Source organism: Fusarium oxysporum, chromosome V (assembly GCF_013085055.1).
Source record: "Fusarium oxysporum Fo47 chromosome V, complete sequence".
Lineage (NCBI taxonomy): Eukaryota > Fungi > Ascomycota > Sordariomycetes > Hypocreales > Nectriaceae > Fusarium > Fusarium oxysporum.
The window spans coordinates 1,268,980-1,282,318 of NC_072844.1; the positions used below are offsets into that span (position 1 = coordinate 1,268,980).

Below are 13,339 nucleotides of genomic sequence, written 5' to 3' on the forward strand. Positions count from 1 at the left end.
ATTTTCCTGGGAATAAAAATGTGCGGATTGAAGTAATAAGTATAAGGGGAAAAGATGAGAGGGAACACAGGAAGATATTCTCGCATTATTTTCCCGGGAGGGTTTGTTGAAGTCAGTTCTCCATAAGGCTGGCGCGTCTCTAGATATCTCATATCGTCCTGTAGATGTAGACGTAAAGGGAAGGTTTTTGGTGTTAACCGCCAACTCTTTATCAACCTTATGTCTCATATTCGGCCTCGCTTGGTCCATTCAAGAACGCCATCAAACGTAACTTTCGCGGACTATGGGCGTGTTAGAAATGTAGAAAGTTTCAGAAAGCATTCATTATGGCGAATAGTCGAAAACGACAGAGGATTCCATCGATTTCTTTTTTGGGATTACCAATAAGCATTTATAGGGTTCAATGAAGATGACTGGCCTGAAACATGACAATAGTTTACTGAAATATTACAATCTCATGGGTTGACTATACTCTAGCCTGATTGGATCTCAGCAGAATGGTGTATATTCCCATCAAGATGATTGATGGCTTCAAACTAGTAGCTACGTCTCTCAAGCCCAGTCACCAGGTGCTCGGCAAACTCGGCTTTAGCAAATGTAATACAGTACGGGTCTGCTGAGACTCTGTTTAAGTATTTTCAAGGAACCAGCATCCATTTCCTCTGGAACGAAATTCCAACAAGAAATTGATGCTGACAGCGAAGCCGACCTCCTCCCATTGTCAGAGTGTATAAATGGACCAACAACAGGAACTAATAGGTATGTTATAAGCAAATCAAGTTATTAAATGGATATTATCATGTGTAAAAGCAGTTCCGAGCCCTTGGGCGATATTCTCAAACTTCAAGGTCCAGTCTACAACGTCGTTTGATTTCTTCTCGCTGCCAGAGATCCTGATGGCCAATCTTTCATAGAAAATTAGAACATATGTGTCTGGTTGGGAGGATGAAAGAGAAATCTCATCATCGAAAACAAGTCGGTGCTTCAGACCGACAGAATTCCGTCGTTGTCGAGGAGGCTACTCGAGGGTGCACAGCAGCTTTGTGTCACACTCTGCTACCAAGTACGTACAATTCTCCGATTACAACGGCGTACAACGTACATGTTGAGACTGAACACAAGTTCCAATTGGAGAACGTCAGGCAGCGGAGTTGTCTTGTTGAGGGAGACAACATCCTTGACCTTGATTGTAAGCGTCCAGTGAGGCTCTTAGCCAGCGAAAGGTTGAAGACTATTTGAGAATGAGTTTATTGAAACAAAAGGCCTGTTTTCAGTTTCTTGAAGAAGTATTGTCTCTCATGTATTCGAATTAGGCTGAGGGCATCATTCACGCCTCCGTTGATAAGCCGTCTCATGATGTCGGCTGGTGTTTTGCTATGTTGCGTCGATCTGGATCTCAAATTATAGCTTCACAGACTATGCCTGAAACAGCTAGAACCTCCACCTTGCCCCATCTGTGCGGTCGCGCCGCGTCTTTGGCGATCTCGCCTGATTGTGCATGGTTAGGGCAACTGCATTTCATCACGTTACAGCGTCGGATGCAAGGTCATTTGACGACGTTGGCAGGTGTGTTAAGAGCGATTTCTGGGAAGATTTGCGATCGAGAGGCTTCAGAGTATCTCATCTGACATATCTTGGTACCTCAAAAGATCACAGCTGCTGTACCTATCTGCTTGGCTCGGCTCTGATAGATGATTATGACCTATTACACTCAGCCCTCACAAGCACAAGTCGAGTGATACAAAGTGGTGATAGCCATAATGTCGCATCTTGACCGGCTTTGGCATCTTGCATCATCTTTGTACAACGTCGCCATATAGGGCTTGAGTACCAATAGAACAGCTCTAAATGTTGTGTAACAGCCAACTCAGACGCCATCGACCCATCCATGATAAAGGCCTTGTCAGACTGACATTGTACATCCTCGTTTGACTCGAGGTTTTCGAGAACAATGACAAGCGAGCCAATGCCTGTTGAACACAATAACAGACCAATTTATGTAAATCAATTTCTCGGGTAGTTACAGATCAATGGGCGTCAGGATACGAATATCTGTAGTAAAATGTGATCGGGTGATTGCACAGTGCCCCGGCTAGATCCAAATCCACGATGCTAGTCCAGTGGATGTGCTCGCTGCAAGGGACGACTTGCAGCGGGAGGGCCAACGATTTGAGCCCTGAAGCGAGAAGTCAGGCCTCCACTGTGGATTAAGAAACGCACTGGGCCAGGGACTTTAGACTAAGGTAAGGTAGACGGCAGGGCAGGCGGGCAGTATGCAGATTCGACCCGCACTTACTCAACCCGTCAAAGCGCGTGAAAACTCCCCTCAACTCTGGAACTCGGCCTTGGTTCTCTCTTTCACACATCACCACAAACTTTCCTCAAATTCTCGTTTGACCCCCTCCTCTTGCGAACATAAGCAAATCAAACTTTTCGGTAAGTTTATGACTTTACATTATCAGAATTCAACACGCAGCCTCTTTACCAGCAACTCCCACTTCACTGCCGTTCTTTCGCATCATCATCTCCCAGCGCTCGCCAGGAAAAAAATCCTGGAGCAAAATTACCTGGGAAATCTCTGCACCCCGCCCCCGCCTACCACTTTCAGCTATGAGAACGTTGTGAGTGGGCTTAAAACTCACTGTCCACTCTCATGACAAGCCATTGGGACGAGCCGTTGGATTTCATTGTCGGCAGTCAATCACTATTTTAATGCGATTACAGCTCCAATTGCGAAGTTCAAGAGTTTCTGAATCGCCCTCATGACTTTCTCACGCCTCTCAGCCATTTTGGTTCAAAGAGTCTGTGTTTTCTCATCTGCAAAGAAAACCTTTCAATTTCCTCCAGTTCCCCCTCTTCTTACTTCCAGCAACTCCGTCACTACACATCAACCCCTCACCAATCCCTTGCCTCTATCGGATCTCGGAGGCGGGTGGCCACTCTAGCTTTTACCTTAACACACTTTCATATCTGTGCCTCACTTCTTAGACTGACTTTGAGAATTCAGAAACCCTTTCACACAACCACTCAATTTCTCAAAATGGATTCTTTCCAGCAGCAACAACAGCAGCAGCCCCGTGGCGCTTGCTACTCTTGTAAGTCTGATATCTCATTCAGACTCCTTCATCAGCATGTTCCGCACCAAGACCTGTTTTCAGACCAATGCAAGCTTCTGCGCTTGCTTTGGTTCCAAAGGCGACCCAAAATAGTGCGCTGATGCTGTGGCTTGCCCTTGACGTGTTTATGCACGGCTGGTCGCGTGCCATACACTCACCGCAGACCTGGCTTGGCAGTGGCTTTTGAATCTCATTAAGCCTCGGTTGCGACGTCTCGTTTCCACATACTTTTACTTCTACACTCGAACAAGCACTAACATGATTTCTAGGCGGTTCTACTGGCCACCAGGTATGATACGCATTTCGACGTCTGCGTCTCTGTCAACCCACTCACTGTTCTCTCTAGGCCCGTGACTGCCCTACCAAGGGTCCTGCTAAGTGGTGAGTATCCTCTCAAAGTTTTTAGTTTTTCTTTGCTAATTGAGATTTAGCTACAACTGCGGTGGTAAGACCTGCTGCCTCTTTTTTCAATACTGTAATTTTGTCGACTAACATTTTTTGCTCTCAGGCGAGGGCCACATGAGTATGTCTCTCACCTCTCTTGTTTGACTGTCGCTAATTCATCACAGGCCGTGACTGCACCGAGCCCATGAAGGATAACAAGTCCTGCTACAAGTGCGGCCAGCCCGGCCACATCTCCCGTGACTGCCCCATGAGCGGCGGCAGTGGCCAGGCTACCGAGTGCTACAAGGCGAGTTTATTTGTCCTTCAGACTACGGCTGCGGCTAACAACGTTTCAGTGTGGTGAGATTGGCCACATTGCCCGCAACTGCTCCAAGTCCTCCTACGGTAACAACTATGGTGGCGGCTTCGGTGGTGGCGCTGGTAAGACCTGCTACTCTTGCGGTGGCTACGGCCATATGTCTCGTAAGTTGCACTTTTATCCGGGAGCATTTGATCTTGGCTAACCAAATCACAGGCGAGTGTGTCAACGGCATGAAGTGCTACAACTGTGGCGAGTCTGGCCACTACTCCCGCGACTGCCCCAAGGAGTCCGCTGGTGGTGAGAAGATCTGCTACAAGTGCCAGCAGCCTGGACACGTCCAGTCTCAGTGCCCCAGCAACTAAAATGGTGGCTCGTGACTCAGCATCGCGACTGAGGCGAGGTGGACGTGGAGACTCGTTGATACCCACGGACGATTTATTTCCTAGTTCTTTTACGGCATTTTGACAAAAGTTCAACTTCTTCGCACGACTTCTTATGATCATCACGGCAGAATGGAGGCTCACAAAACAAACCGTGCGCGATTCTCGACGAGTGGCTGGCGGCGACCAGCTTTGATTGAAACATATCGGCATTGGATTTCGTCACACAACGAACGAACGACTACGACCATGAAATCGACTCGACTTTGAGACAGACGGATGGTGACGGGTGGGGGTGACGAGATCAAACTGAAAATATCTGGTGTCTTGCATGCAATGTTTCACAACACCTCTGGTGCTCTGCTTACTCGCTGCAAGTGGAGAACCCAAGCTGAGGAGAGCTGGGTGTGCTCCTTTGGTAGTCAAGTCGAGATGAAATGCGTTGATCCCGACGTTGTGGAAACTCTAACCTGGTGTGACTGTGTGTTTCGATATTGCCGACCTATGCTTTGCGTTTCTAGCAGAAGCGGGTGTGTAGAATGAAGGTGAACAAGGCTCAAAGGGTGGCTGTTCCTCTTGGACGCACCAGCACAATCGGCCTGTTGCTATTAAGATAGTCTCCGATTAGTAGCATGCTATTCGGACAATAGCATGTTCAGTCAGCTTGGTATGACGAAATGGCGAGCGAGTTGCTGGTCACGCAGACAGGAACCCTTCAGGGGTAACTGTGTGACTAAGGTTCAGATCTAGAACGGTTCAAGACTCGGAGTGCACAAGAGTTCCTGGCGTGGCTCGTTGCGGCTCATATTAAGCCTACGGGAAGATACGGATCCGGCACGAAAGACCTTTTACAACAATCTCGGCTGAGTTTTTGAATAAGGAGCTGATACAGGTGAAACTCAGCAAGAACTTTAGCGGCCTAAACACAGACATTCAATGAACCAGGCTGTCGGCATGACTCAATAATTTCAAAATCCGGGACTCTGATAATTAAGGTCGACTGCAGACAGGGAGAATGCATAGAATCAAGCTGACTGCGATGTCGTTTAAATGGAGGTAAAAAGATCGGAAGCGTTAACAGCCTGGCTCTGGATTCTATATCAGGCTGCTTATATGGGTAGCATCATGATAGCAAGAAAACTACTCAGGTTTTGCTGCGTAACATACCTACATCCATTATCTAGAAGATGGACACTATCTATAGAGCCTCTGAAAAGGCTCTTCATTTCCAACTGAAACCAATCAAGTGCGCCATTGGAAGTATTGTTTGAATTGGTACCACAAGCATGCCATTGTGTAGACTTCTCCATCGACCTGTGCTGAGTTGAGTTGTCTACTTAACATTTACACCGTGGCTGGAATCCTATCTAGATTCACCACACTTGTCTTGGCATAGATGATTCCAGACTGTCAATCATAAATGCAATTTGGATCCAAGTTTGATCTTTTTTGGTGTCCTTGATAAGCCGCTGGATATTCTAGTACTTGGCCTTTAATCTCTAACAACACCTCAACCGCCTCTCTTCATAATTTTTAATTGTTAATGGAAAACTAACCGTCATTCCGCACGTCCGTTGCCTTCAATCAACTCTTTTGAATGAGTGATGCATACAAGATCACTTACCGATATCTTTGGCTGGATAATACCAATTTCAGGCTTTTCAAAGAGCGAAGAGGAATATTCAGGGACGCGGATCGCTGGGCTGAGATCGAAGTTTTGGTTGTTTTGCGAGGACTACATGGCTAAGCCCTTCATGTTAAAAAGATACCTTCATGATATTTTTACAATTTCCGATCAACTTGTTGACAACGCTTGTGTAGTCGTACGTTGTTACCAATGCTTGATTATATTTCTACTTTGGCCTTCGCGTCCTTCCCCTGGGCAACGATCGTCTGCCACGAGCGGCACCTGTAGATGAACTCTGTTTTATATTTGATAGATATCCATTTAATAATGTTACTACACACCCTGGCCATTCTTTAATTGACGGTGATCGAAACACAAGAGCCTGTTTCAAGGCTCAACTAGCTTTGAGATGGGGTCCATCTACCCATCTGGCAAGTTTGAAAACAACGTCGTAGAGAGAACGCTGACTTGCAGCAGATGCAATAGACTCAACAGTAGTTCAACTGATCAAGAAGATCATGTTCAGCCACGATACAAGGACATTGGCTTCAAAGAGCTGGACAGCTGGTACCCTAACGAGCAAACTTTCTGAAGTCAGTACGCCAACTTATTTGTCGATTTTAGGTTGGCAGGCGACGACGACGAATACTGAAATACATAGCAGAAAACCAAGTGCTTCGACTCTAGGAGTATTAATACAACATTGCAAGCACCCAGTGCGAAGTGTCTACTAAGTTTGCTCGGGATCTACCTAAAAGGTTGCGTTAACGCAGCCTAGAAAGTAATTAATTATCACATGTCCTTCGGCTTAACAAGAAGAAATAAATTGCTGGATATTTTCCAATAATACATGGTTTAAACTATAGCCACCTTGAAACACTGCACCCTAGTCTTACAGCATCGCCTTGGGGAAGTTCCTCATGGCCTGTCTCACACCGAGATCTGCCAACACTTCCTCGGCACCACCAAGAATGGCATCGAACTTGTATGTTCGGTGGAACATCTCGATAAACTTGCCCATACCAGTCTGGGTAATACCACGGCCACCCCAGATCTGCACGGACTCGTCGGCAACTTCGTGGGCAGCACGAGTGGCGCTCATCTTGAGCAGACCAATGGGGCCGGCAAGGTGCTGTGCTTGCTGTGAGTAGGGCATGTGGCACATTTGGTAGGTGACGGTTTCGAGCCATGACTGGTTGGCTTCGATGAGCGCGATCATCTTTGCGAGCCTGGACAGCGTTAGCAATTGAAGAAATATGCTGGGTTTAGAAGAACTTACTTCTGGCGGATGACGGGTTGGTCAATGAGTGACTTGCCGAACACCTGGCGTTGGTTACTCCACTTGAGGCACTCCTCAATGATGGATCGTGACAAACGGAGACTTCCGCCTATTGAATAGAGGTTAGATCTAATCTGAATGGTTATGCCGCGGTTGGGAGGTGGTAACACTTACAAACCATGTACCATCGCTCGTGGTTGAAGTTGCTCAGAATGACCTGGATACCCTTGTTCTCCTTGCCCAACATGTTCTCGGCGGGGACCTTGACGTTATCGAATGTCACGAAAGCTGTACCAGCTGTTGTAGAGTAAGAGGTCTTGATCTGCTTAGTCTCAACACCCTCGCCACGCTCGATAAGGAAGACACTCAAGCCCTTGTCGGTTCGGGCACCTGTAACGAAGTAATCGCACCATACACCGTTGGTGATCCACTTCTTGGTACCGTTGATGATCTAGTTTGTGTAAGCGCTTTATCTTTGATCTTCAAGTAGCAATTGACTTACATAGTGCTTGCCATCGGGTGTCTTCTCAGCAGTTGTGCGCAATCCAGCGACATCTGAACCAGCGAAGGCCTCGGTGATGGCGAGACAGATCTTCTTCTTGCCGCTGAAGACCTCGTTGGCAATCTTGTTCTTCCATGCCTCGTCGCGGGCGAAGTTGAGAACCGCTGTCAATCCAATAGTCATACCCGCCATGTTTCCATCAGCGAAACCTCGAGCCATAGCTCGCGCAAGCTCCTGTGCCACGATCAAGTCATGGAAGTAGTCGAACTCCTCACCCTTGACGGCGCCTCCCATGAGATCAACACCGTGGAGATGCTTTCCAGGCCCAATACGCATGTGTAAGATGCCCAGCTCGCTCATGCGATCAATCATCTTCTGGCTAATGTATCGTCCAGTCGCCTCGCACTCTTGCGCCTCCGCGTAGAGCTCACTATCGACGAATTCTCGGAGCTTGCGCTGCAATCGCCTGTGGCTGTCCTTGTAGTAGGGCGAACGGAAGGGCTCTGCAAGCCATAGAGGCTCGGCATAGGGGACCTTGCTGAGGTCACCAGGCTGTGGGGTAATAACTTGAGGCTTCTCGCCCTCGATGGTGCCAACGGCGAGGTCCTTGTACTTTGTGAGAACTTCATGTCGGTGGAGATTGTAGAAAGCGGTCGTGGCATCTTGACCGGCGACTTGTTTTAGGACAGTCTCACCACCAGGATGAGCGTCGACAAAGTCTGTGAGATCGTAGACTGTGCTATCGATGATGCACCAGAGGGACTCGTCGGTTGTATGGGAGCGGACCTCCTCGCGGGAGAACGTATCTGTAGGAGAGCTCATGGTTGTGATTTGGGATATTACAGCGAAACGAGGATTCACAAGAGTATAGAAGAACAAGTGAGAAACAGAGTTGAATGAATGGAATTTGGCTTGCTTTAGCTGTTCTCAAGCCCCCAGACACACATTACCCCAGACGATGAATGACCTTGAACCTCGGCACCGACTAAGTGGGCCTGCTGTGATGAAATACAAAGCCTCCCATTGGCTTCAGCGGCATCACTTCCATTTTGTGGGGGCGGGGCCGACGCATTTGCACATGATGGAATGACCTGAATCTTGACCAAAAAAAAGTGAGACATGGATAGAGGGTCGCTAGAGTTGAGTCTTTCCTCGGTAATAAAGCTCGATAACTCATTAAGCGAGGTCTCTATCCGCGGCTTGTTAAAAGCCCATCATCGTCCTTCTCTCAAATGGCCTGGTGTTATGGGCCTTGAGCTTCATTACACAAAACTTAGGAACTGTCGTTCACTAACATTCGTTAGGATCTGCTTGATCCCAAGGTAATCCCCTGCAAGAAATCATGAAAAGACCATACATGTTCCGCTCATCTGATTTCATTCCTGATTGGTTGTAAGGCAACGCAGGTAAAGCACTCGAGGGGACTGAAGTTGCAGTAAAGGATGGCTATCGAGGACGACGACATTCAGCATCTAGTATAGAGCGACGCCCCAAGACTCACTCATTGATAAGCTTCTAATAGTACTTGCGCTGCTACTCACTTGAGTGACATTGAGAACAACACGTTGACAATCCTTCCAAAAACTGCACCGTTACTTACGCTCTGTCTGATGTGTTGAGTTTGCTCATTACAAGCTACCCACCTACGCCCTTCGAAACCTGGTTGTCGCTATAGCATCTTCTCGCTCGCTCTCATTACTCAAGCAACCTAGATTATCATCAAGGACAATATTCTGTGTATTCCTGTCTCTCTATCGTAAGCTCTGTACCGCTTAGCTCAACCTGTACCCGGGGCTCTGGGTATTTGGACATGGTGGCTTGACAGTCTCGTGGGTTCGTTGGTAAATCCGTGGAGGGCTCACTCTCTAGAATGCATCTATCTTGCGACAGTGTCAACGCTTCAGAGACAGACGCCAAAATACGAAGCAGGCAATCAAGTTTCTTTACTTGTGCGGCGAATCGCGTTAGTCATGGCCCCACGCCGCTAGAAGCCGATAAAGATAAAACTTGAGGATTGCCTCAGAATCCTTCCCTTTGAGCCTGAACTGATTCTTTTTATGTTTCATAAGCTCTTTGAAGAGCAATGCGATATTCTCTCTTTCATCCTGATCTATCTCACTTGCACCCTCGATTCTTACTAAAGTACGTATCAGCCAGTCTTCGTTCTCACCCCTCGTTTTCTCTTATCACTTTGCCTCGCTCTTACATGGCCCTGCTTGCGCTCGACTCGAAACCTCTGAACCGTTTTCCAACCTCCGTTTCTCAGACCTGGTACGGCTTGGCAAACGGGAGGATCCACGATTTGAATCTGGATCTGCACAGGCCTTTTGAGGGGCATCTTGGTTCTATATCAAACGGCGGGCCTTGTCTTGTCAACGTGTTCCCATGAGCAGCAGTTCAGAGCCGCCATTGGCTTGGTTATTTGCGGGCTTTTCTTTGTGTATCTTCATTCTCAGTTTATTACTCTTTTTCGAACCCCGGACCTGCATCCGTGACAGCCATGTCCCTGTCCGCCTCACTTTGGCCTTTTACATACTGCCGAGCCTCCTTATCAAAGAGGTTGCTCCAATGGCGATGTTTTTAAGTCGAGTTTAAAGCTCATACTAAAGTACCGAGGCGCGCATGGCGGCGCCTGTCCCTGCGCCCGCTTTCTAAACGGTTTTGCCATTTGGCACCCGGGGGTTTTGTTCTTATTGATGTTTCGCGATTGGCTCTTCTTCGTTATCTGTAGTTTGCAAACCGCTCAGGTTGCCGCAACTATCTCCAACTGGGTCATTGGCTGAAAATTGCCTTGATCTAAGCATCGTAGGAGCTAACACACCCGAGACACCACACGGCCATTTCCCTCCCTCCATTATGCGGTGGATATATTTCCCTCGTGATCGTCATTGTCACGGTATCTAGCCCCTTACTAGTTGTCATCCATTCTCAGGAAACTTTGGTGGCCAAAAACCATTCTTGCCTGACATGACTTTGACACCTGGTGACCTCCTTGTCAACCGTTGAGGCTTATATCCCTCCGTTCTGGGCTACACCTGTATCCCTCACCCTATCATACCTTGTTATATCTCTCTATCTCGATCCTCTTTCCCTACTGGAAGTCCAGTTATCCTTCTTTTACCATTGCTCTACACCCATTCCTCAACGCATATCTTTCGACCATACATCTTGAATATCTCAGCATGGATGCTTACTCGATATGTTGCACTAGTCCTGCCGCTAGGCATACATCCAAGATCTACCAGGATCTCTGGTCTACCCGTCCACATACTCGGGTTGGGTATGATCAAGATAAGATCTTGAGGAAATTCGTCACTATGGATAGTTTGAAACAGGTATGTACAAATTTTGCACCAAACTTGCCGTTGTTAAATGTCTCATATTGGACGCAACTTATGGACTGGGTAACGGTGGCAGTTTCATTCTCAGCCTCTTACACACTTTAAAGACAATACTGATTAACAAGCTTACAGCGTTGGAGGGGTGATCTGACCTCAAAACCACATATTGGTGTAGTTGGTGCTGGTCTCGCTGGTCTTCGATGTGCAGATATTCTTATTCAGAATGGCTTCAAAGTCACTATCATTGAGGCCAGGAATCGAGTTGGTGGCCGCTTGCATCAAGAGGTCCTTCCAAATGGTCACTTGGCTGATGTTGGTCCAAATTGGATTCATGGAACCAACGATAACCCAATGCTAGATCTCGCCAAGCAAACGAATACTGCCATCAGTGACTGGGAGTCAACGTCTTGTGTCTTTAATGAGTCTGGCGAGCTCTTGTCCCTCAAGGATGGTGAAAAGTACTCCACTATCGTGTGGGATATCATTCAGGATGCGTTCAAGCACTCCAATAGCAACTCATCAGACATCGATTCGAAAGAAAGTCTTCACGACTTCTTTGCCCAGAAGGTGACGGAGAGGGTTCCTGATACTGAAGCCGACCACGAAAGGATACGAAGCATTGTCATGCAAATATCTGAGATGTGGGGTGCTTTTATCGGCAGTCCTGTCTATAGACAAAGCCTGAAGTTCTTTTGGTTGGAAGAGTGTATAGAAGGAGGTATGTGGAGTCCGAAGCTTCTTGAAAACAATCAGCTAACTCGAACCAGAGAATCTGTTTTGTGCCGGCACATACAAGAAGGTTCTTGATGAAGTTGCGAAACCTGCTCTTGAGGGAGCCGAGATCAAGTTCCAGACCAAGGTAGACAGGATATCATACCGATTAAATTCTGAGGAAAAGGCAAAGGTCACAACAGAGAGCGGCCAGACACTCCAGTTTGACGAAGTTGTTGTCACTGCACCCCTTGGCTGGCTAAAACGAAACCTCGACGCTTTTGAGCCTGCGCTACCTGCTCGAATCGCCAAGGCAATCGATGCCATCGGTTACGGATGCCTTGAGAAGGTCTACATCAACTTTCCCAAACCTTACTGGTTTGGTAAAGAAGGTGACGACCGAAAAGCAGAGGGTTTTGTGCAATGGCTCTCACCAAATTACGTTCCTGATCTGAACCCAAGACGATGGAATCAAGAGGTCGTGGAACTTGCCAGCCTGGACCCAGAAGTTTCACATCCAACCCTTCTCTTCTACACATACGGCGAGCAGTCGCAGTATATTACCAGCGAGCTATTGAAGATATCGGATCCCCAGAAGAAGGATGAGTTCCTCCTCAACTTCTTCAAGCCATATTACTCACGACTTCCGCATTACTCGGAGAGTAACCCTGACTGCAAGCCGTCTGGCTTTATGGCTACAGATTGGCTTCACGATGAGCTTTCAGGATTCGGAAGCTATAGTAATTTCCAGGTTGGTTTGGAAGAGGGTGATGCTGATATCCGGACAATGCGAGAGGGTTTGCCGGATCATGGATTGTGGCTGGCAGGCGAGCACACTGCGCCGTTTGTTGGTCTAGGCACAGCGACTGGAGCCTACTGGAGCGGTGAGGCTGTTGGTAAGAGAATAGCGGAGGCTTATTACGGACGATCCAAGTAAGGGGCCTTTGAATATTTGACGGTTTCTTCAGCGAGAAGAGACACCGTCAATCGTTTGTGGTTAGGGTAACAATAGACAACATGCCTAAAACGGCCGTTAAAGAAATCTTGGCAAGGGTATGCGCGTGATAAGCAGTGAATATGTCGTTGTCTCAGGCTATCAAAGGGACTGACTGCATAGAGATCGACGATGCATTTGTTTGAGGTGAAGTTGCAGCTGCCTTGACTCACCCGATTTACCTAAAACAGCAAAGGCAATCTTTCGCAACAAATCGTGTCAGAGCAAACCACGTCACAATTGATCAAGACATTGTAGTATCCATGACGCGGGCAGCACAATGTGATGGTGTTGCGCGGTGAGCCGACCTTATCGATTGAGTTCCCCAAGTTACAATAGAGGTTGCGCGAGTCGTATTACCCACTAAAAGCGCAATTCATAGGTCAAATGACGCCCCCAGAGATGCCCTCGGGAGATACATCATGGACCAGCTGCTTTGGTGCGCCGCTCGAAACGATCCTTGAAATCGAGTCACGAGCCTCATGTGTTAGTGTTTTAGCGCCTCGAGGGGCGATATACTGGGTCTTTTCCAGGCCTTCTACCGCCTGTAGCTCGTATGGATTTGGCAGTAGAGGGTCCACTGGAGGTCTATCTCCCCCACTTGCCCGCGCGTTGCCGTCTCAGCCATGGTCCATGCCCATGCAGGTCGTGACTGTGTGACGCTGTCTGTGACGGTGACCCGA

General features: G+C 47.8%; 2 protein-coding genes across 2 annotated transcripts; one reads left to right on the top strand and one right to left on the bottom strand.

The window, feature by feature from the left end:
* Positions 1-6,545: 6,545 nt before the first annotated feature.
* On the bottom strand, positions 6,546-8,549 carry FOBCDRAFT_182464 (acyl-CoA dehydrogenase/oxidase). The gene is made up of 4 exons (XM_031183646.3): positions 7,611-8,549; positions 7,283-7,559; positions 7,109-7,217; positions 6,546-7,058 (listed from the first exon to the last, which is right to left on the bottom strand). The coding sequence occupies exons 1-4, from the start codon at positions 8,430-8,432 to the stop codon at positions 6,722-6,724; spliced, it is 1,545 nt and encodes a 514-aa protein (XP_031039288.1). The 5' UTR covers positions 8,433-8,549; the 3' UTR covers positions 6,546-6,721.
* Positions 8,550-9,593: 1,044 nt separating this feature from the next.
* FOBCDRAFT_222876 (uncharacterized protein) lies at positions 9,594-12,704 on the top strand. The gene is made up of 4 exons (XM_031183648.3): positions 9,594-9,752; positions 10,822-10,945; positions 11,084-11,669; positions 11,719-12,704. Exons 1-4 carry the CDS (start codon positions 9,694-9,696, stop codon positions 12,597-12,599), a joined length of 1,650 nt encoding a protein of 549 aa, XP_031039290.3. The 5' UTR covers positions 9,594-9,693; the 3' UTR covers positions 12,600-12,704.
* Positions 12,705-13,339: the final 635 nt, after the last annotated feature.